A 22700-nucleotide genomic window follows, 5' to 3' on the forward strand; every position below is an offset into this window, starting at 1 on the left:
TTCATTACAGTAAGTTGCATCATACCCTCTATGCGTCTCTTGTGAAGTTTAAACATTTAAAAAAAAATCCGAAATTTCATTATAAATTATACCATCTCACGGCTCTACCTCCCGTTCATTTTATGGTAGCAATTATTGAGTGTTAGAATTGATTATCAAAGGAAAAGCAGAATTGCCAGAAGATCATTAGCAGTAGAGAGGTACGTCACAGTTAGAAATTGCAATACCGGACCAAAATTTCAATACCTGTATTCGGTATTTTTTAAATCTTAATACCGGGATACCGGTTTTAATACTGGTATTAGAAATTTTGAAAAAAGAAACAAAACACAGGTGTTTCTTTTTTTTATTTGCCAGTTTTGTTAGAGAATGTAAATATCACAAAAAATAATTTGTAACTAATAAATTATAACAGTATATAATCACAAAAAAGTAAAGAAACATCTTATTTATTTAAATCACAAAAAAAGTGTAAATATCACTATTCAGTTTGTGGTACTATTACAAATTTTTGAAATGTGATCTAAAAAAACGTAATGCATCAATTATACTGTCATTAAGCCTGAAAAGTAATTTTGTGTAAAAATTACCAGGTGTCGAAAACGCTCTTTCGGCATCTACGCTAGTTGGTGGTACTGTTAGCAATGCGCGATATACTTTTTCCAAGTATTTACCTCTAAATCCCTCCTCTTCAAATAAATCGATTTCTCGTCGGATGGTTTTGGGTATAGCTGATTTCTGTATTCTATTTTGGTTCGTAGAAATTTTTTTATTTATTGCTAATTCTAATTTTTTGTTCAAGAGACAATTCCTTTTCACTATCGACAGTAGTGACATCATAATCTTCGATAATTGAACCGAATTCTGAATGTGAATAGGTTTGTGGGAAAAAATTTTTAGAAACTTTAACTTAATCAGATTTAAATTGGTTATTTTCTTTTCTTCTTTTCATTTTCATTTTTAAAATCATTAGAATTATATAAATACCATAAGACATTTTCTATTTCGGTATGCCTTTCTTCTGTGCGATTTTTCAATGTAATATAGTTGGAATCCGACGTTTCTATATCCACAGTATTTGGATTCTTCTGTTCTTTATATTTTTGGTATAATACATCTATTACTCCTAATTGAATTCCATGTGCATAGCACAACTGCTGATTTGCACCAATCCACTTTCCAACTTTTTTCATAATTGTTGCTCCATCAGTCGTTATGGATACAATATTTTCTTTCAGGGAGAATCCATGTTTCGCTCATTTAGATTTAAGCAATTAATTAAGCCATTAATTAGCTAATAATTTCGCCCGTTAGGGAGACATAAAAAAAAAAACGTATACTATATTGCTGTGCTCGCGATACCTGAACATATAGTGGAGACAAATTAAAAGTTTCTAGTAAATACCGAAAAACCGGTATTTAAACTTGTGAATACCGGTATTACAAAATTGTACAAATGGCACAAAATACCGGTATTCGGTATCCCGGTATACCGGTATTGCAATTCCTAGTCACAGTTTTAAAAGAGATTAGAATAAGATTCTTCAAACTCTCAAATCACAAAAAAGTGGATATTTGTCCCACGGCGGGAAATTTAAAGGACTTAATGGGGTCATATTCGATAGTATTGAATCTCGAACATTAAACGTCGGACGTCGATGTCGAATCTCTAATTTCCAAAAACATTCTATAAATTTTGAAGACATTAAAATATGGTATTATTAATAACAGTCCGGTTGGTTGGATCAATTCAGAAGGTTTCATTCTGAGTAATTGATTCAATGCAAATCTCTTGTTTCTTCGAAGGGACTACTAAGATTGATTGAACCATTCTTCTCATCTCAAGAAAACATAAACGCAGATATAAGTAGTTAATACCCTGCAATATCATAAAACATTTGAGTTTTATATTCAATCGTAATGAAAAAAATCAGACAGCTGTAGACGAATCACGACTTTGGAAACTGAGGTGCGATGCTATTCTCGCTGAAGATTCTACTCTAAATTGAATCCTAAAGTTTCTCTGAAGTCTAAGACAATATAGAAAAGATGTAATGGATTACCTCATCAAAAATTGACTAGTGTCGAAGAATTATTTCACCGAAGATTGACTAGTGACCTTCTATTAGACTTTTCCAATGATCCATGGTGGGTGTTTTATTTTCAGGTACATCAACGAAGGTTACGCTTTCTAAATACAAAGGGAAATCGATGAGTGAATTAATTCCTTTTTCACCCACTACGGTATTTGACTTTCAAAAATTTCGTTATTTTGTCCCCATGGTTTCCTCTAAGAATTACGGCTTTTTTCTTTACACCCTAGTCTCTACGCCATGTGTTTTTTATATAGACCGTTCATATAGCTTCAAAAAAATACTGGTTAAACATTCTAGACTAAACAAGAAAAAATCACGCGGAAAAAGTGTTCCTTCCAAAGCAGCATTTTCAATCCTCTTTCTCGCTCATAATATGAACTAAAGCAAGATGCTTATTGATTGCATTTACTACAATGTCAGGCATTGTCCCCTGGACATTTTTCTCTTCTCTCTTTTGAAACAATTACCCTTTTTCTTCTTGCAGAGATCCATTGGCTGTTTGGGCTGGTGCAGGCATCCCGTGCTGATGCACCTCTGCGCCGCTAACTTGGCTCTCTGGCTCCGCATGTTCATTTGGGACGGTGCAGAGATGTGGCTGAAACACACGCACACTTTCGATCCCAACCCTACTGCTCACACCTTCAAAAACGGACACCATTCTATTCATGGTAAAGTGATCTTTAAATTAATTACGAACAAATATTTCGCTTTGTCTTAAAAGGATGGAGTATTCGTGCATGCTTCGATAAGAAGAGAAAACAGGTCGTCAGATTATACTTAGAACATTTTGAAGAAAACATATTTGAAACTGTAAAAAGTAAAAAGCACCATTTACTAGCAAAATGAATATTTCTGCCGTTATCCCTTCCTAAATGCGTGTAAAGCGGTTGTCACGACATTTGACACTGTCCTCATAACATACAGTTTTATGATAAGTAAGAAATCTATTTTAAGCTTTTATAATTTTAAAATTAACATTTAAAAATTAAATTAACTTTTTTTAAACGACTTTTTTCTTATTCAAAATTAAAAATCAGAAAAAAGTCGTTTAAAGAAGCGTGGCATTATTACAAAAGAAGAATCTTTTTTATTCTTGTTTAGAAATTCTGGGCTGAGGATTTTTGAAAATGATAGTGAAGGCTTTTATGCGATTACATCTTTTACAGTAACTTTTTATACTCTCTACAAAACACCTACATTTAAAATTCGGGAGCAATCGTCAAAAGCTTTCTACTTTTCCAATTATCTACCCTAGTAATTTAGATTTTGTGAGATTTCATATTTCCTCATTTCATGATTACATATTTATTTCAAATTATTTTATGAAATTTAATTGAAAAACATTAATAAAGTATTTAATAGAAAGTATTATTCCTTTAAAGTTTGATAACGCAAAATTACCTATAATGATTAAAAAAGAGTGGTAAGTAAAGAATGCAAATAAACCTTGCGAAATCGATTCCCTTTCTTAAAAATCAAATTAAACGTCATTCCATGAAATCTCAATAAGTTCTCATTTTTTGTAATTATAATACATGCTGTCCTTATAGTAAATTGAAGGAAATTTCAATTCTGTTATTTGAATTTGTTATTTTGTAGCATTTTGGGTGACTCATTTAACCCTCAAAATTTGAAAAGTTATTAGATATAATATTCTTCATTTGCAAGTTCACTCTTTCGGGCAATAGCGCCGATTCAGTGATAGCGCATCATATGTATCACCTGACTGCAAACATTATCTTTTTTTATTTACTCATTTTTACATTTTATTATTATAATGCTTTTTTCATTTCCAGTTTCAAGTGACTGCACATGGCAAGTGCAAACTCCAGATGTTGTGGAAGACTTGCTACGCTTGCGTAATTGCTATCGAAACTCGACCCTCGGTGTCATCTGGGCAGAAGCCCGACCTTTCATCAAGCCTTTCGTCTTCCAGTACTGCATAGCCGCCGCAGTACTCCAGTACGCTCTCTGGAAGATTCCGCCACCCAAGAGCCACTCCCAGTCCTTTCACCAGGTACAACCACAGCAACGGATGGATTGTAGAGGTTCCAGCAAAGGTTTGTTTCTGGGTCTGCTGGTACTAGCTGTTGGAATCGTCGCATTGATACTCTACTTCGTTCTCGCCCATAACCCTGGTCTCAAGCAGGAGACTGTCTTGGTTCTGGTCTGCACGCACTCTGGTCTTCTACTCCTGGCCCTGTTAGCAAGTCTGTTTGGATTTTGCAGAGTGGCTGGTATGTGCACTCGCACTAACCGAGACTCGTGCGCAACTCTCCACCAAATACTTCAAACCATTGGAATATGTGCCCTCTTTGTTCAAAGTGGATGCACACTAGTGGCCGCTTCGCAGGATGGTAATCTGGCGTCGATGAGCAGCCAATCGGCCCTCTCGATCCTTTCGCAGGGTGGGAGCGTTTTGATTGCAATGACGGACGCCATTCTATGCATCGTCCACGCCTTGATACAATCGATTCTGTTCCACCGACTGGGGCAGAAACAATGCTCTTCAGAATGTCCTCATGAGAATTCTCGTCCCGGTCGTCAAGTTATCACGTTCCTGGCCTTTTGTAATCTAGTTCTCTGGGTGACAGATACATTTGCTGGTGGAAGAGATCAAGCAGTATCGCAGTTGCAATTACAATCATTCGGAATTCTTCCATGGAAATTAATCACCCAGTTGACAGTGCCATTGGTCATGTTATATAGGTTTCAATCGACTGTTTACCTGTTCGAAGCTTGGCATTTTGGGTTTGGTGGCATTTCGAAGTAAATATCTAGAAATGTTTTCCAAGGAACTGTTGTATAGTTAGAGGATATTTTTGGTACAGTCAATGTCAATCTTTTCTTCAATGTAAAATAATTCGGATTTTAGTATATTCTTATACTCTTTCTAAACAATGGTGTTCAATTCTTTGCCTTTCTCTCTCAAGCTATGCCATTCGCAGACATGAATACTCACAAAAATACGATAGGCAAAAGCAAACGTAACAGCTTTTCCTCTTTTTTTGCCTCAATTGTTGGAAATTCAGAGAACTTTCTGAATAACCGAAGACTGTGAAACTCGATCATAAACTTCTAGTTGAGCATTTCATTCATATGAAACAATATTGTTACATCCAATTTCATCTATAACTTAGACTGTCATTTTTCATTTTATGACTTATATTGACGAAATCCCTGACTGTCACAAGACTACTACCTTCAGTTCTCTATTAGCTATTACTCAATAGCTATCAATCGTATTATTTCTGACACTTAAGGCAGAAATGATATTTTCTTTTAATCATGGATGCTTCTGACTTTTTTTCTGATCAGAAGTAATAGCCCTGACTATTTCATATGCCGAAGTTCTGGCATTCAGAGACAACTATGAGAAACGGCGGTACCTTCAGGGAGCAGGAAAACATCAGAATTGTGATAACAATAAGCAGTATCAAAAACATAACATCTTCAGAAGCTCTAGTTATTAATCTCAGAAGTGTTAACATCTTGAAGGAGTAGAAAAAATATTATAATAGTGCCTTTACAACTTTAGAACTTTAAATGCATTCAAGGTATATGTTTCATGTTCCAATGGTAATAAAGTCACTCCAGTAATGAATGATTGATATGGCATTCATTACTTGCTCAAACTTCATTTGGAAGGAACATGCATCAAATGTTTATTCAAGTCAATATATTTCTTTGATTAACACACGAACATATGCAGGCTGTTCAAACGGCCCACAAAATGTTTCATAAATCGACAGTTCTGAAGCTGTGTAAGATTTCACTGCCAATTTTAATTTTTGAGTTTTGCAATTTTTTCTTATAAATAGCATTTTTTGAATCTTGGATAAACATTTATTCATTCATCATTTCGTAAAAAAAAAAAAAAAATCTTATATAATCTATCGAATGCGCATATTTCTTATACTAACTTTTGAAACTTCTTGATCCGCGGTGCTGGTGGAAACGAAACGTCTGTATCGGTGCATCACATTTGAAAAAGAAATAGACTCGTTCTGATTTGATTTGCAACTCTGCTTCCTTTTCGTTTCATCACAATGCAGAAAAAAAAAAATAGAGATACTTTCAGACATTCATTGGTGAATACTGAATTCTTAATACTGTTCAATCTGTACTATACTTCGTTTCCACAAGAACCTTGCATAAAGGGCTACTTTATAAAGTAATCTTAAAAAGGGAGGACTAATAAAAGCAGTAAAATATTGTGACACTATTCTTCATTAGTTTCTTTAATTAAAAGAAATAAAAAGTGTATGCCAAAGTTTCATAAATAGTTTTCCGCGTTGGAAAATAAATGTCAAAACCGAAAATTATTTAGTAAAAAAAAATTAAATTTTAAAGGTTTCTTGGGGGAAAAAAATGTTTTTTTTTTTTTTTTTTTTTTGCCTACTTTTGCTTACAAAAATTTCGAAATTTGTAAAAAAAATGGGGAATGCATTACAGTATTGAAAATATTTTTTTAATATTATTCATCGACTTATCGTAATGCTTAAACGGCTGTACAGTTATTTATGTTATAAAAAAAATACTTTTTCAAATTTTGTTGAGCGAATTACTGGCCCAGATAATTAATAATACTCTTAATACCTATTAATATTCATATACTAATTATATTTAGCCTAATTCCAATTTGTAGGACAATACCTTAAAATCTTGGATGCCTGAAAGTGACTACCACTTTTGGAAGTACTCCTGAATTGGTAATTGCAACACTGGATAAATGACTATTGAAGAATCTGATATTCGTTGCATTATGAATGCAATACCCATTCTTCTGCAAAAGAAGTGGATGAGTGAGCATGTTGTCGGAAAATAAAATGCTCACTGCTACATAACAAATCTGAATCAGTAATTTATGCCTAAATAGAGCAATATTTTTCCGTGCATTCTTACGCGGCAACCATTTATCTCGGAGTGTTGTTGTAGCATCATCTGAGAATAGATGAAGAACATCAAAGGAATGCCATTAGTATAAGGACAAGGTGATTCAGGAGTCTGGGTTAGGTTTAAAGTCAAATTGCAAATGAGTGATTACTGAAATATACAAATTGTCGAAGCAGCATCCTTTCAATGCATCCTTTTTTTTTAATACCAGCGCCATCTATCTTCAGTTATTTTAGATTTATTGGTTTCTAAATGAATCCCAGCTTCATTGTCGAAATAAATATGCGATTTTATTTAAAAAGAATAATTATTAACATAATTATGAAGCAATTATATTTTAATTAAGTGTCTGTTAGTTGTTGTAGATCTCTTAATTAAATAATTTTCATTTAAAGACTCTTACACACTAACTGAGAAAAATACTGGAGCTTATCAAATGTTTCACCTTCTGCAAATAAAATGATTACAGACCAATATGTGTTTGTTTATAACAAATTTAATGAGAAGAGTATTCTTCTTTGTCTTTTAAACATGGAGTTTAAAAAGAATGTTTCGGTAGCCTTTTAGTACTGTAGATAAAAGTTATCAAATCAGATTCTGTTAATTGCATTTATCATCAAACTAAAGCACACACAGAGGATATGATTTTATATTTATTTTAGACAAATTTTAAAAGTGTAAGGATATGTTGAATTATTGTGTTTTGTTTATATTTTTGTTATTTTTATAGTTCTCTAATAAAGTGGTATCTGAATGTATGATCAATAATGCTGTTAAATATTATTTGTTGGAAACATTATATACTAGTCGCTTCGAGCGACCAGTTAATTCGCAGGGACTATTGTTTATATTTAATTTCAGATAAATCGTTTTTTATTAATCGTTATCATGTTCATAATTTCGCCACACTGTCTGACATTAAAGCCGCGTTATTTTGATTGTCTTCATTAAGTTTTGTTTATGGTATACATGAACTTTTCTAATGGAGATGGTCCCATAACATCAAAATTTATTAAAGATACAAATATTCTGTTCATCTGTCTTCTAAATTTTTCGATATTGTAACTTCATTTTTTTTATATATATAAATTCCATAAACTGCGCAGGTTATTAAACAAATTCCTCTTTTTTTTCGCTTAACAATGGAAGAAAATCACGCAATTAAGTACTTGATGAAACAATGAAAATAGTTTGAACTTCAGATCAACAATGTAATTCATTATTAAAAATTCGGCAAAAAAAAATATTTTTAAAAATTGCCAAAATGTATCGAAAATTCGCACGACTATTAAATTGGTATCATTAAAAATTAATCTTTAAATTTCAAAGTGATGTAAAAATAATTTTTGTGCGATAATAATTTTATATGTTATCATGGGAGAAAAAACAAAGTTCAGCTTAATTTTTAATTAATTAAAATTTCAAATAAATCAATCCGAGTTGTAAATTACCTTTTATCAAGGTATATATGTTTCAAATTTGGAGAGCTATAGATCAATCTTTTCTGTAGACACATACACACATTCATCTTCATTATTTAGGATAGATTATTATTTTCAATGACGTATTTTTATTGTTGCAATGTGAAATATGTCAATAAACATTTTATACATAGCATATGTAATACTCGTCCTATTGCTTGAGGTCATAATTTCTGTTTTAATACCTTTTTTATAATATGCATTATAGTATTATTTTGTCTCCTTTTATTTGAAATCAACCTTTCAAATCTTTCTTCTTTATTACATCATAAACTACCGAAAAGAAAATGTGATGAAAGAATATACATTTTAAACTTTGATAGCGCAATAACTAATCTATCTATACCAATATGGTACAAATATATTATATATAAAAACTTATGCAGCAAAACAAATATGTATAATTTAATAAATTTTATTTCCTTCTCAATATTTTAATTTAATTTATATTCGGAAATATTTCAAAATTATCTCCTGAATATTAGAAAACGTTCTGTTTTTTACTGAAGTCATCCAAGAGGAGCATCTAATTTAAAAAAAATCTCTTGAAAGAGATTGAATCAATACTGCAAAAACTTGATGATTCTAAAGACGTTCCTATTTATAGTAGAGTCATTTGGCTTTTGGTTCCTTCATTGTCGATCCTAAAAATGTGTTAAATCCAAAAAGCAACGTACAGAATCTTAAAAACTCAAATGGGAAGCTTCGGGGGAAAAATGTATCAAATAATGAATATTAAATTTTGTTTTGTTTTTTCATTTGTCATATACAAAAAAAAAATCATGAGTAAGCTGTATCCTGTACATATATTAGATTTTATGATAAGCTTCAGCACTGTATAAAAACAAAGTACAATCAAGGAATGGATCAAGAATTAAATGTAAAGGTTTAAAGTATAAATGCAAATGGTAGAAACCACGATTCTCGGAAAGCAACTATGCAGTGAAAATGCCAAATTAATTAATCACTTCTTGAATTCTATGAAATTCACTGATAATGAAATCATCCTCAAATGAAAGATTTATTTGGAGGAAAACTTTATAGATATCTACAATAACTCCTATTTTCTCTTCACAAAATCCATTTAAAATTGTTGGTATCAACTCGGTTAGATTTCGCCCTTTTCTAAGCAACGTCGAAAGCCTTTCGCTTTTACTTAGAAATTCATTATTATCTTATTTGCTGTGCTCATTTATCACAAGTAGTGTGATAAATATTATGTTGCTTTAGAATTTTTTCATCTGAGATTTTCTTTACAATCGGAAATCTCAGAACTTTTCATTTTTGCTGAAACATCAAATATTATTTTCATTTTAGCAGAACTTTTTTCTTTTGTCACGGATGGTGGGATAAATAATGCGCTGGAACCTTTGGATCATCTGGGTTTTTTTTCTATAATTTCTCCTCTTAACCTCTCTTCAAACACATTCTCTTATGCTTCGGGTAAATATTGTGCTTTAAATACTCGGCTGCAGCATTTAATCTCTGCAATGCTAGACTGTAGACATATGAGGATAGTCAATGATCTTCTCTCCGAGATAGTTGTACAGTAAAACGATTGTCTTCCATGCACACTGTTTTCAAAAAAATGTTCTCTCGGTTTTTTCACTGAAAGCTTAGTATCCACTATCTGCTGTCGATCTAGCCACCGCTATTGTTGAATTGCCTGCAAAAGAAGCCCTTTCCTCAAGGGCAAGTGGTTTAAATTAAAGACATACAGTGGTGGCCAAAAGTGTGGACATTTTTTGAAAGTTTAATGTTTTTCAAATTTGCGTGCTTGTAGAATATATTAATTTTCACTTAAATACAAATGTTTATATATCAAATTGAAGGTAATTTCATGTAGGATTTAATAACAAAAACAGTATTACAATATCTGTATTACAAACAAAGTTGCGCTAATTTTAGTAAGATGTATCTTAGATTTGCATTTTTTTAAAGTGATACACAATCAATACTTAGTAGGATAACCCTTATTTTTTAAGACAGCTTCACAGCGTATTTTCATCGAGTGAACGAGTGTTTGGAGTTCATCTTTCGGAATAACATGGTGCCAAGAATCAATTATAGATTCAATAAGTTGTCTTTTATTGGATGGACGTTTTTGTCGTACAAGAATTTTCAAACGTCGCCACAAATTTTCAATTGGATTGAGATCAGGATTGTTTCCTGGCCATGGTAATACATATATGCCTTTATTTTGAAACCATGCTTTGCATACTTTTGCTGTGTGGCATGGAGCTGAATCCTGCTGAAAAATAAATGGTGCTTTGTTGGGGAAGAAATCCCTGATGGAAGGTATCAATTTTGGTTCCAGGACAGTTTCGATGTATTTTTTGGCATTCAGAATGCCATCAATCACTTGAATTCGGCCCACACCATTTGCAGACTTACATGCCCAAATCATGGCATTTGTTGTGGTTTTCATAGTTGCTTCAATGCAATGAGGATGAAGCGCTTCACATACTCTACGTCTCACGTATTTTCTACCATCGCTACCAAAGAGCGATATTTTAGTCTCATGGCTCCAGATTACTTGCTTCCATTGATTTTCTGACCATTTAATGTGTTCTTTTGCCCATTTAACTCGTTTTTCGCGTTACTTTTGATTTAAATATGGTTTTTTCCTTAGAATTCTAGCTTGTAGTCCAAATCCTGATAACCTTCTTCTTATTGTTCTTGAACTTACTGCAATACCCGCTGCACTCATTTCACATCTAATGGCATCTGATGAAATTTTTCTATCTTGAAGGCATGGCCGTTTAATTTTTCTATCGGCAGTAGCACTTGTGCATTTTTTTTTGGCCTTATTTACCACTGATTTCGTTTTTTCGTAACGTAAACAGAACTTTCGTACACCAGAACAAGTCACTGAACCACCAACTTGTCTTGCAATTTCAGCATAAGAGAGGCCATTTTCTCTCAATATGACAATTCGGCTTCTTTTTGTAGATGTCCAATCAGTTCTTCTTGTTGGTGACATTGTTTAAAATTAGTTTAATTTAAAAAAAGAACTTAAAATATTAAAAAACAGCAGTACTCTATTTAATTGTACTAGTATGCATCATTCCGCAAAATATTTCCACAACAATAACTCTTTTACCATCCAAATAATCTAAACTATAGTTACGGACATTTGATTGGTCCTCAGAACAGTTTTGTGATTGGCTAGTACGCTTTTATTACAAAACATGTCATTATTCAAAACGATTTGTGTTTGTTTGTTCTATTAAAATAAGCGTAACTTTTTTTATACAGATATTGTAATATTGTTTTTGTTATTAAATTCTACATTAAATTACCTTCAATTTGATATATAAACATTTGTATTTAAGTGAAAATTAATATATTCTACAAGCACGCAAAGTTGAAAAACATGAAACTTTCAAAAAATGTCCACACTTTTGGCCACCACTGTATGTTTATCGGTCACAAATGCGCCTGTAAAGACTTCAGCCACTATAATGTCACAAGTAATAAGAAAATTTTAGGTGAGGTAGGCGGCATGGTTTCGCAATTCACGGTTTGATTGAGAACTTTGAAAGGAGGTCAATTCCTATGCATGTGAAAATTACCATTTTATTTGTCTGTGGCGTTGAACTTCGTTTATTTTATTGCTATCGGAAAGCTGCTATTGAGAACATACAGCGTGGTGTACAATGCGACCTGAATAAGAACAATTAGATTTTTATGATTTTTATTTTCTTCATAAATTCTGAATTTTTAGGTGAAAAATATTGGTTTCTGCTTTATTTTTTGTCATTTGCTAATGAATATTCTTTTGCTTTCTCTGCAGAAACATTTTATTGTTATTGTTCGTTTTCATAATTGGTCTTTTCTAATTTGAATTACAGTAACATTGATAAAAAATGTTGCTTATATTACTTATTGACTTTCTTTTTGAAAATTATTTTATCGTGATTTATTAGTTCTTTGTTATAAAAATGTACACTAATGTCCTGAAAAATCCTTTTGGAGATCAGGAGAATATATCAAACTTTGTGATAATGAAATAAATTATATTTTTAATCCCACTAACATGACCCAAAATGAACTGTGAAAAACCATCCGCATAATTAAACTGATCCATTATCATCAGATTATAATTTTATGTCTAAAAATTATCAAAAAAAGCACAATTTGAAATTTATAATTTTTATTACTTGTATTTAGAAGTGGAGAAATACAATTTATGCGATTTATTTCAACTTTTATTTTACTGTACAGGGGCAAATGGAAAGAAAAGAAACCAAGGAAATGGAATGGGAATGAATTAAACCAATGGAACCAAGAAAAATAACTCCAAACATTATTATTCCGTTAAAAATTATTATTCTTCTAGACATCGGAATATTAGATTTGAGAAGCACTTTTCCAAATATGTTAATGGCGCAGCTTAGCCAAATGTGGCTCTTGCGCCAAAAAACCTCACAAATCAAACCAAATATGTTAAAATAAAAGAGGAACTGTTTTAATATTCAATTACTTATTATTTTTCAAGCCAATATATATGATTTTCAATATGACATATAATAATGCTTTCATTTGTAGAAAAATATGAGAAACTATTTCCTTGACCCAGTATTACCAAAGGCACTTTATTCAAAGTATTAATTTCTGCATTGATGTGAAAGATGATACAAGACTTATCTGTTATTTCAAAATGAATGCATTTCGATTATTGTAAATTTTAGAAGATATCCTTGCCCGATAAAAATTCGATGGAAGCATCATCTTGTTACTATTACCATCCATATAGTTGTAGCGTTACTTAATCGCCGGAAACATTTTCGACAGATTTCTATTCAAATGTGAGCTCTTTTATTAAAATTTTGATATTGAGAAAGCTTCAGAGAATTATTTTATTGTAGGGAAGACCAAGACTAGCTGTAATATTTTTTTGAAAAATGTTTATATTTATAAATGTATTCTCGATTCCTTGATTATAACTACCTTTTTTACTTTCTCGTATGCGTAGTATAGAGATAAGTATAGTAATCGTCAAAAAATTCTAACTAATAATTTTGATAAATCTCCATGTTTTAGATCTCCCCGAGTTCGAAAAACACATTTTTGGAAAATGTCTGTCTGTGTCAAAGATAACTGAAAACCATTCTGAGCTAGACGGCTGAAATTTGGTATAGGGTTTTTACACCAAATTTGCAGATTTCTATCAACTTTGGAATAGAACCTGTTCAGAGGAAGTCCATCTTCCAACTGTTCGAATATAAAATAATACAATAATAACAAAACGGAGAGAACTACATAGATAAAATTAGTTATACAGATTTAACATCAATATCAAATTTTGAACCAAATCAACAGAGAGCTGATCGCCTGTCGATCTGTATTTTCAAAAACATGTGAAGGCGATCATTCAAAAACGCAATAACTTAAATATCTGAAATTTGGTATGAAATTTTGTGAGTACATTTTTGCTTCAATCGGGTGAGAAAAACATGTCTGAAGCACAAATTCGATTTTTAGATATTATTAAATGCAGGCCAGGGATTAATATACAAATAATTCGCCAAGGACGACACGATAGATTCAGTAAAAATGCCAAATTCAAGCCAAAAGTTAGTATTTCGTAACTATTGTACGCTAATATCATGTAAGGCATTCTCTGACCTGACAAATTTATTAGAGAGTATGTGAGAAAATTTTGGGGACACAACTCCAACTGGTTATAACTTAACTATTCACTCATTATATGCACAAAAACACATTAAAAGTGATAAGCATTTGATTTAAAAAGAAGAAACATTAAATTAAAAAAAACCATTTACATTGTTGCCAAACAGTTGCAGTCTTCAAAGTGGACTTGAGGTTCTTCTTACTACCTATGTCCATTAGTTAATGCATTTAAAGCAAGGCACATTTTGAGAATGAGGCTGCACCAAAACTTGTGAAGGACATAAAACAGATATGAGAAGAACAATTGAATGAAGCTTGCAGAAATTGAAGAAAGACCCCTTTTAACAATTGAAGGTCTAGCTTTTTGATCAACGATTGATGGTTTAAGATGGAAATTGACCAGATGCTTGATGCCAGATGAGAGTTTTAGAGGCTATGATGTCTAGCACTGCCAATTAAATTAAAAACTTTAAATAAAATATTAAGCTATATGATAATGAGTGATATCAATTTTTCGATTTGCGTTAAAATATACCATATATAAAGAGTTAAGCAAAAGGAAATTATCATACTAGGTCTCCAAATATATTATTTATTCAATAATATTTAGCATCATGATATTGGCAATGTTTCTCTTGAGTTTTCAGAACAAATGATCTCCAGCATCCGTTTTGTGTTTAACAGTACTAAGGTTTCGACTGTCTTTATGATTTTTCTTTTCACTAAAACTCGGCGTTAGCATACGTGTGTAATCGATGGATGTTTTTCTTTCAACACTGTTTCCATACGAGAATGTCTCAGACAAAGCATTCATGCAGGTAGTTATTAACCAATTCCAGCATACCTTTCAGATTATGTCCATTTGCGATCTACGATTCTTCACTTTTATTTTAATAATTTTAAGGGGACATAAGAATAACTTTTGTAAAATTGCAGGTTTCAAAATCATTCCAAAGTAAGCCCTGAATGTGCTGTTTAACACGTAATAAGAACTAATTAGAATGCGAAAATAAATTTTATGTCTCTAATTCTCACTTGTTTTAATTCATCATAGTTACCTGTTCTACCCCATCAAGCATACTGGGTTTGTATAGCCAGTGGAAAACTGGCCAATTAGGCCAATCGGAAGTGGGCCCCAGAGTAGTGGGAAATCCTTTGGATGAGAGTCTAAAATCTAGTCCTGCTCCTTGTTATGTTTACATTTGCAATAACGTCATTAAATAATTATGCAATTTTATAGAGTTTTTAGAGAAGATGTTTTAGGTCATTAAACTCAGGCTTAACACTAATTATAAAAATACATCAAATACTACATTAATGCATTTTTTTATATTTTTCTGATGATTTTAGTAATCACTGTTTGAGTACCTATATGAGGATAGAACGTCATATCGGGGCCCTTCTAACAACAATAGTTATCACCTATTAATTATACTAATATACAACAATAGCCTATTACAGTTTATTGGACGATGCCGAATTTCGACAATGCACCATTCTATTTTATTAAATACAGACGCTCAAGTTGTTTTGAAGCTGTATCGTAAAAGCTATTGTTTAGTCAGTGCATGACAATTCCATAAATGACGAAGCAGGAGTTGAACTTTCATAGGTTTATTTTCACACATATATGGACACGGACATTTCTAAGCTACCACACAAACACATCACAACACAAAGGACGGGAGAGAGAGTATGTACATGTCGCCGCGTCGGCGTCTCGAATACATCTGGTTAGGGGAACAGAATTTCCCCTTTTCTCCACCGGAGGGAGTCAAAACTCTAACATCCACCCCCCGGATGAAGACCTTCATAAAACTGCATACAATAGTTACAATAAAACAATAAATTCACAAAAATACAAATTATACAATCAGTATAAATACAAATACAATTCTGATAATTAAATTCCATTATATATACATTATAAACTAAAACAAATAACAATAACATTAATACACTTCATTTCCAGAGGGTAAAATAGCTACATCACGAACATTTCGTTTTATTATATTGCCATTTGGTAATTTAATATTGACTACTCTAATTTGGTTGTCATTACCTGGGAAAACTTCAGTAATTCTTCCTAACAACCACTTTGTTCCAGGTAAATTTTCATTTTTTATCAGAACAAGTGTTCCGAGTTTTACATCATTCTTATTGAATTTCCATTTGTAACGTTGTTGTAAACTGCAAAGATAATCACGTTTCCATATTTTCCATATGCTTTGAGAAAATTTTGTAATTTTTTGCCATTTTGATAATCGATTTTCATTTAAGTTAATTAACAATGGTTCGGCAATTCCATTAATTGGTCTGCCAATCAAAAAATGACCAGGTGACAAAGTTTCAAAATTGTCGAATTCTGGAGATAGTGGAGTAAGGGGTCTAGAATTTAGGACACCTTCAATTTCAGCCAAAATTGTTAGGAATTCTTCCAGACTTAGTTTTTGATTTCCTAGTACGCGTTTTAAATGAAATTTAAAGGATTTTACTCCGGCTTCCCAAATACCTCCGAAATTCGGTGATTTAGGTGGAATGAACTTCCATTCAATAGATTCTGAAATTAAAAATTCACTTAAACATTGATCAGGAGAGTTGACGAGATTATACAGCTTTTTAAGTTCTTTGTTTGCACCGACAAATGTTTTGGAATTGTCGGTAAGAATTTTTGCACATTTACCTCTCCTTCCAAAGAAACGCTTTAAACTTGCAATAAAACAGTCAGATGTTTGATCAGTAACGAAATCAAGATGCAAAGCTTTAGTACATATACACACATAAATTACAACATAAACTTTGTTCAATATACCTTTTCTCTGATTTTTGAATTTTAAGAAGAATGGGCCAGCAAGTCAATACCAGTAATGTTGAATACATGATTAGGAGTTACGCGATCAGCTGGTAAATCACCCATTAATTGGGATGTTAAAACAGGTTTGTTTTTCACACAAGTAATGCAATTAAATATCACCCTTTTACAATTATGTTTACCATTGATTGGCCAAAATTTCTGACGTACTTGATACAACAAAGCCTGTGCTCCCAAATGTAAATATTTCTTATGATAATGCACTAAAATATTGTAAGTTAAAATATGATTCGATGGTAACACAATAGGATATTTTGAATAAACATTTAATTTGGAATTTTTTAACCTGCCTCCCACTCTTAGAATATAATTTTCGTCCAAAAATACATTTAAGGTTGACAGTTTACTTTTCTTTGAAACATTCTTACCTCTTTTCAAATCCCCAATTTCCTCCTTAAACTTACCACGTTGAACCATTCGGATTAATTGGTTTTCTGCCTAAATCCTTTCACCAGCCGTAATGGGCCCTGCAGTCCTTGACTGAGGGTACCTGCAATTAGCTGAAAATCTAAAAATATATGAAATAATACAAATCAGTTTTACATAGTCATTTGTGACTTTGAGAAGTTTGTCGAGAAAATCATCACAATTAGTTCCGGTTATAGTCATTACTAGGTTGCTCGCTGGAACATAGTCCTTCTTTAGTTCGTTTGCTACTTCAACTTCGTTGAATTCACTGTTCACTGTGTTGTCAAGGCATAGATCTGGGTTAAACAACCAGTCTGGACCATGCCACCAAACATCATCTTGCGCTAACACTCGGATAGACAGTCCTCTGGTTAACTTGTCTGCGGGGTTCGTCTTTCCTCTGCAGTAATTCCACTGGTCTCGATTGGTTTTCTCCTGGATCTCCCGTACGCGATTTCTCACAAACTCCTTCCATCGTAGAGGGTCTCCTTTTATCCAATGAAGGCTAATTTGAGAATCCGACCAGAAGAAGATGTGATCCGATGTAATCCAGGGAAATGCTCGTTTTAAGTATTCTGCTAATCTGGCAGAAACAAGGGCTCCCATGAGTTCGAGTCTGGGCAGACTCAATTTTTTCAATGGAGCTAGGCGGCATTTCGCCACTATGAAACTAGAGTTCACCTTCCCGTTGGTCACTTTCTGCGTTTTTTCATGCTTCTTCATATTCACTTTCGAATTTTTCTAAATGCAGTTTAATAACTGCGGCAAGTAAGAATGGGCTGCATTTCACTCCAAAAGTGACTCTTTTATATTGAAATGTTTCAATATTGTGAGGGCTGAAACCGAGATTAGGACAATCCTCTTTTATCCATAAGAATTTTAAAAACTGCCTATCTTCCTCGGCGATCCTTATTTCTAAAAAAGCGCGCTGAATATCTGCACTAAATGCAATTTTGTTTAACCTAAACCGCAACAAGACTTCAAGTAAATCAGGATTTAAGTTCGGTCCGCTCTCTAAACAATCGTTTAATGATAACGCGCCTTTTCCCTTTGATGATGCGTCAAAGACAATCCTAACCTTTGTACTATCCTTCCGTTCTCGCACTACAGCATGATGTGGAAGAAAATAACCTGTGTTTATATTTTGGTCTAAATTCAAATCTACTCGTTCTATAATACCTTCTCTTAAGTGTTCTTTAATGATGCCATCGTATTTAACAAATAATTCTTTGTTTCTATCTAATGTTTTGCTTAAACCGAATAAACGACGCTTTGCAATTTCATAATTACTGCGTAATGCCTTATTATCCTCCTTCCATAACAAACGAGTTTCGTATCTTTTGTCTTTATACGTCGTATTTTGTTGAAACGAGTTTAAAATTTCTTTATCTGAAAGCGACACTTCATTATCCGCATTTATCCCAATCGTTTCTAATAACCACAAATCTTTTACCCTATCAAAGCTCGATTCCTCACCCTCGACGATCAAATGGTTAGCAGATATCTCCTTACAATCAATTCCCATCTCCTTTCCCAGCAGTAAATATCCGAAAATACTATCAGCTGCAATCAATCTTTTACTAATCCTTATATTCCTTTCTCCTAAAATGTCTGAAATATAATCCGAACCAATCAAGACATCAATCCTCTCAGAAGTACTAACATCTGCTAACTCAATTCCCTTTTCCAACGCTATGTTTCTAACACACTGCGATGGAGTATGAATTTTCGCCGAGGTAATCGACTCGAAAACAACCGCTTGTATTTTAACACACCGAGTCGGGTGTTGCACATTCCTTAACGTAATCTCCACTATATCGTAAGCACGACGCTCAGCGGTTTTACTTCCGAAAGTGTGAATAGCTAGAACTTCCCTGCCCACTGTTTTCAATCCCAATTCCTCTACCACCCCTCTCAAGATGAAGGATTTATTGGCCCCGCAATCCAACATGCAACGCAGGTGCGTCCTACTCCCCCTTCATCCGGTCACCACAGCTGAAAATGTTTGTAATAAAACCGATCCAGGGACCCTATTTTTTCTTTTATTTTGTTCGGTGCTGAAAGATACCATGGTAGAAGCGGTATTATTTTCTTTGGGGATAGAAATCCCTTCTTCGACTGGAGGGGAAATATTCTTAGTTACGGTATCGGGTTGCTGTCCTTCGCAAATTAAGGAATTATGCGAAAAAGAACCACAGAGCTTACATTGATAGTTACTATTGCAGTATTTTCTTATGTGATTCTGAAAACATACAAAGCATTTTCCCTTAGCCATTAACGATTTTTTCTTTTCATTAATATTTACTGAGCAATCATGGCTCATGTGTTTTTCAGTGCAAAAGATACATTTTTGATTACTCATTCTGTCATCGGAAGAAGGATAATAGTTTCTTTTTGGATTAAATTTACGATTCGATTCAGATTTATGGTGAAATGAATTAGCGTGTGTCGTTAAGGCATTCGTATGCGAAGAATATCTATTTTTGTAACCTTGATCAGGTTTGCTTCTAAATGAATACTCCTTTACATTAGAAACTTTAGGGTTTGCTAATAATAAAGAAGCTTCCTTGCACTCTACTTCTATTCTTAAGAATTCTACTAAATTAGTGATATCAAATAATTCACCTGCCCTACGGTGACGATTATAGTTTAAATTTAATTCTTCGGGTAGCTTTTGTAATATTACAGGGCACAATAGGTTACTATAGGTACCTGTAGCTACATTTAATGATTGCAACGATCTAATTTGGGTTTCTATTGCATCATACATTTTTCTTAAGCCTGTTACATTTGAGCAAGTTTTTACTGGATCAATCAATAAAAGTTTATGCATGTGAGAAGATATGATTATATCTGTTCGGCCAAATCTTTCTTTTAATAACTGTATCGACGCATCATAATTTTGCTCAGTTAATGAAAATCCCGATACAGCATTTAAGGCAATTCCACGAAGATACGTTTTTAGATAAGTAAATTTCTCAATTTTTGTTAATGAATCATTTTTATGAATTGCGACTTCAAAGGAATTCCAAAAATCTATAAATTGACTGCAATCGCCCTCAAAAGTTTGTATATTTAATTTCGGTAAATTAACACTTTGATTTCTTAAGGGGATAACATTTTCCGCATTATTTGTAACTGGACTGTTTGTCCTTACTTGTGGAATATCCCTCAAATTTTCAATTTGTCTTTCTAGTTTAGATGTTAGTTCGATTGCTTTGTCTTTGTAATCTTCGCATAACTCAATTTCTCCTTCCATTTCGCTTAAATCTATAATTAATTGAATACTCTCATCCAAGCTAATTAAATCCTTCAATTTTTCCGTGAGCTGAGCTTTTAAGCTCACAAGCTCGTTAAGTTTTGTTTCTTTCGTATATTCATTACAAATTTCTTTGCTTAAGGAATTTTTTATTTTAGTTAAATGTTTCGTGAAATTAGTACGTAATCCTTTCCTTTTTTCCTTTAATCTATTAATATCCATTTTAAACTAAATCATTCAAAAAAGCTTAGAACAAATAATAAATGTGCCCACCTCTGGTTTCAGCTCCTCACTGTGCTTCCTCCAAATTGTCACGCTTTCCAAAAAAAATTTCAATTTCCAAATTTCAACGTATCACGTCCGGGTCACCATGATGTTCAGTCAGTGCATGACAATTCCATAAATGACGAAGCAGGAGTTGAACTTTCATAGGTTTATTTTCACACATATATGGACACGGACATTTCTAAGCTACCACACAAACACATCACAACACAAAGGACGGGAGAGAGAGTATGTACATGTCGCCGCGTCGGCGTCTCGAATACATCTGGTTAGGGGAACAGAATTTCCCCTTTTCTCCACCGGAGGGAGTCAAAACTCTAACAGCTATCTTTTAGTTATTAAAACAAAACAGTGTTTCTCATTTAGGGCTAGTTTCTTTATGAAAAATTAAGTAACTAATTAAGTAACCGAATTTTTTTTGTATATAAATTAATGCATTATATAATGTTTAAAAATTCTTCTAATTTATTAAATACTAGCCGCCTTTGGCGACCAGCCGGTTCGCCAGTCTTAATGCTCGCTGAAATGTTCAAGTAATATTTTATGTAACTTGGTCTCATAATAGATTTTAAAGCAAAATATTTTTCAGATTTTGATAATCATATAATTCACTTATACTATTATGTAAGCTTTAAGCAGTTCTGTTCATCGCTCTATGCATTTCTCTCTAATTTTCTACCAACACCCGTAAAACTGAATTTTAAATCAAAATGGAAATGATAAAGCTGCAATTAATTTAAGGACATTTTTTACTAACACCAAGCAAAGTTTTTTTTTTTCGTTCGATCGCTCGGTCTTATGCACACTACTGAATAATTTTCATAATTTATAATTTCTCAATGAATTATTCAACAAAAATTTCAAGGATTCATCTTAAAATTCAGTTTTTAGTTCTATTTTCAAAAGGATTTAAATGATGTCAATAACAATATTTTTATGGGCTATAAATAAATATACTTCAAAAAATTATGAAGTTTAAATTTCAGATAGTCCTTTGGTCCTAAGGAATCATATTTTGCAAAATATTCTAAACACTCCAACTTTTAAATAAATAAATAAAAGTTTCTATCTTCTACGATCAATCGTAATATTCAAGTTGTGAATATTACGATTTTAGAAAAATTGACATTCTCATAATCTAGGCCAATCACTCTTGAGAAATTCTGGTAGATGATTGGCCTCATTGAGTCGGTCGATGAAGTAATCTAAAATCGCTCGATTTTATAGAATAGTGATATTCAGATTTTCACAAATCAGTCAGTGATTGATTTTGATGATCGGAGTTCAATATTTTTTATTTAAAATATTAGCATCTCAAGAATATTTTGTTAAATACAATTCACAAATTACATAAAATATAATTATTTATTTCATTTAGATCCTTTCATTTGCAGATGTATGTCTATTAAAAAAGGTCTACAAATTAGAAAGATTTACAAATTGGGTTCTGATTAGAGTGAATATCTTGTAATATTAAACCATATTTGCCTTGAATAAAACTATTTCATTGAATTAGTAATATAGGTATTATAAAATATCATGGAAAACGTTTCCTCGCATGCACTGTTTAGAAAATATAATATTTTATATATATTTCATTTCAGACAGACACGTGCCGAAAATTTCAATTTTATGTATTTAAAATGCTTATTTTGAAATAATACTTAACTTATTTTTGTAAATTTGAGCTTTGTCAATGTGATGGAAACGCGTTGATAAAAGCTAATTTTTTCTTATTCACGTGCAACGTTATAGACGCACTCATT

At 32.5% G+C, this 22700-nt stretch overlaps 3 protein-coding genes across 3 annotated transcripts in view; 1 reads left to right on the forward strand and 2 right to left on the reverse strand.

Annotated features, from left to right (window-relative positions):
* The window catches only part of LOC129981358 (proton channel OtopLc-like), a 72891-nt gene extending 64328 nt beyond the window's left edge, over positions 1-8563 (forward strand). The window contains exons 6-7 of the mRNA XM_056092179.1: positions 2581-2764; positions 3893-8563. Coding sequence (XP_055948154.1) covers positions 2581-2764; positions 3893-4869 — 1161 coding nt within the window. The 3' untranslated portion in view covers positions 4870-8563. The remainder of the gene's footprint in view (positions 1-2580; positions 2765-3892) is intronic.
* A 9536-nt stretch (positions 8564-18099) lies between these two features.
* On the reverse strand, positions 18100-19341 carry LOC129981464 (uncharacterized). The gene has a single exon (XM_056092311.1). The coding sequence runs from the start codon at positions 19339-19341 to the stop codon at positions 18100-18102; it is 1242 nt and encodes a 413-aa protein (XP_055948286.1).
* A 27-nt stretch (positions 19342-19368) lies between these two features.
* Positions 19369-20649, reverse strand: LOC129981465 (uncharacterized). The gene has a single exon (XM_056092312.1). The coding sequence runs from the start codon at positions 20647-20649 to the stop codon at positions 19369-19371; it is 1281 nt and encodes a 426-aa protein (XP_055948287.1).
* Between the last annotated feature and the right edge of the window lie 2051 nt (positions 20650-22700).

The sequence above is a fragment of the Argiope bruennichi genome, chromosome 8 (assembly GCF_947563725.1).
Source record: "Argiope bruennichi chromosome 8, qqArgBrue1.1, whole genome shotgun sequence".
NCBI lineage: Eukaryota > Metazoa > Arthropoda > Arachnida > Araneae > Araneidae > Argiope > Argiope bruennichi.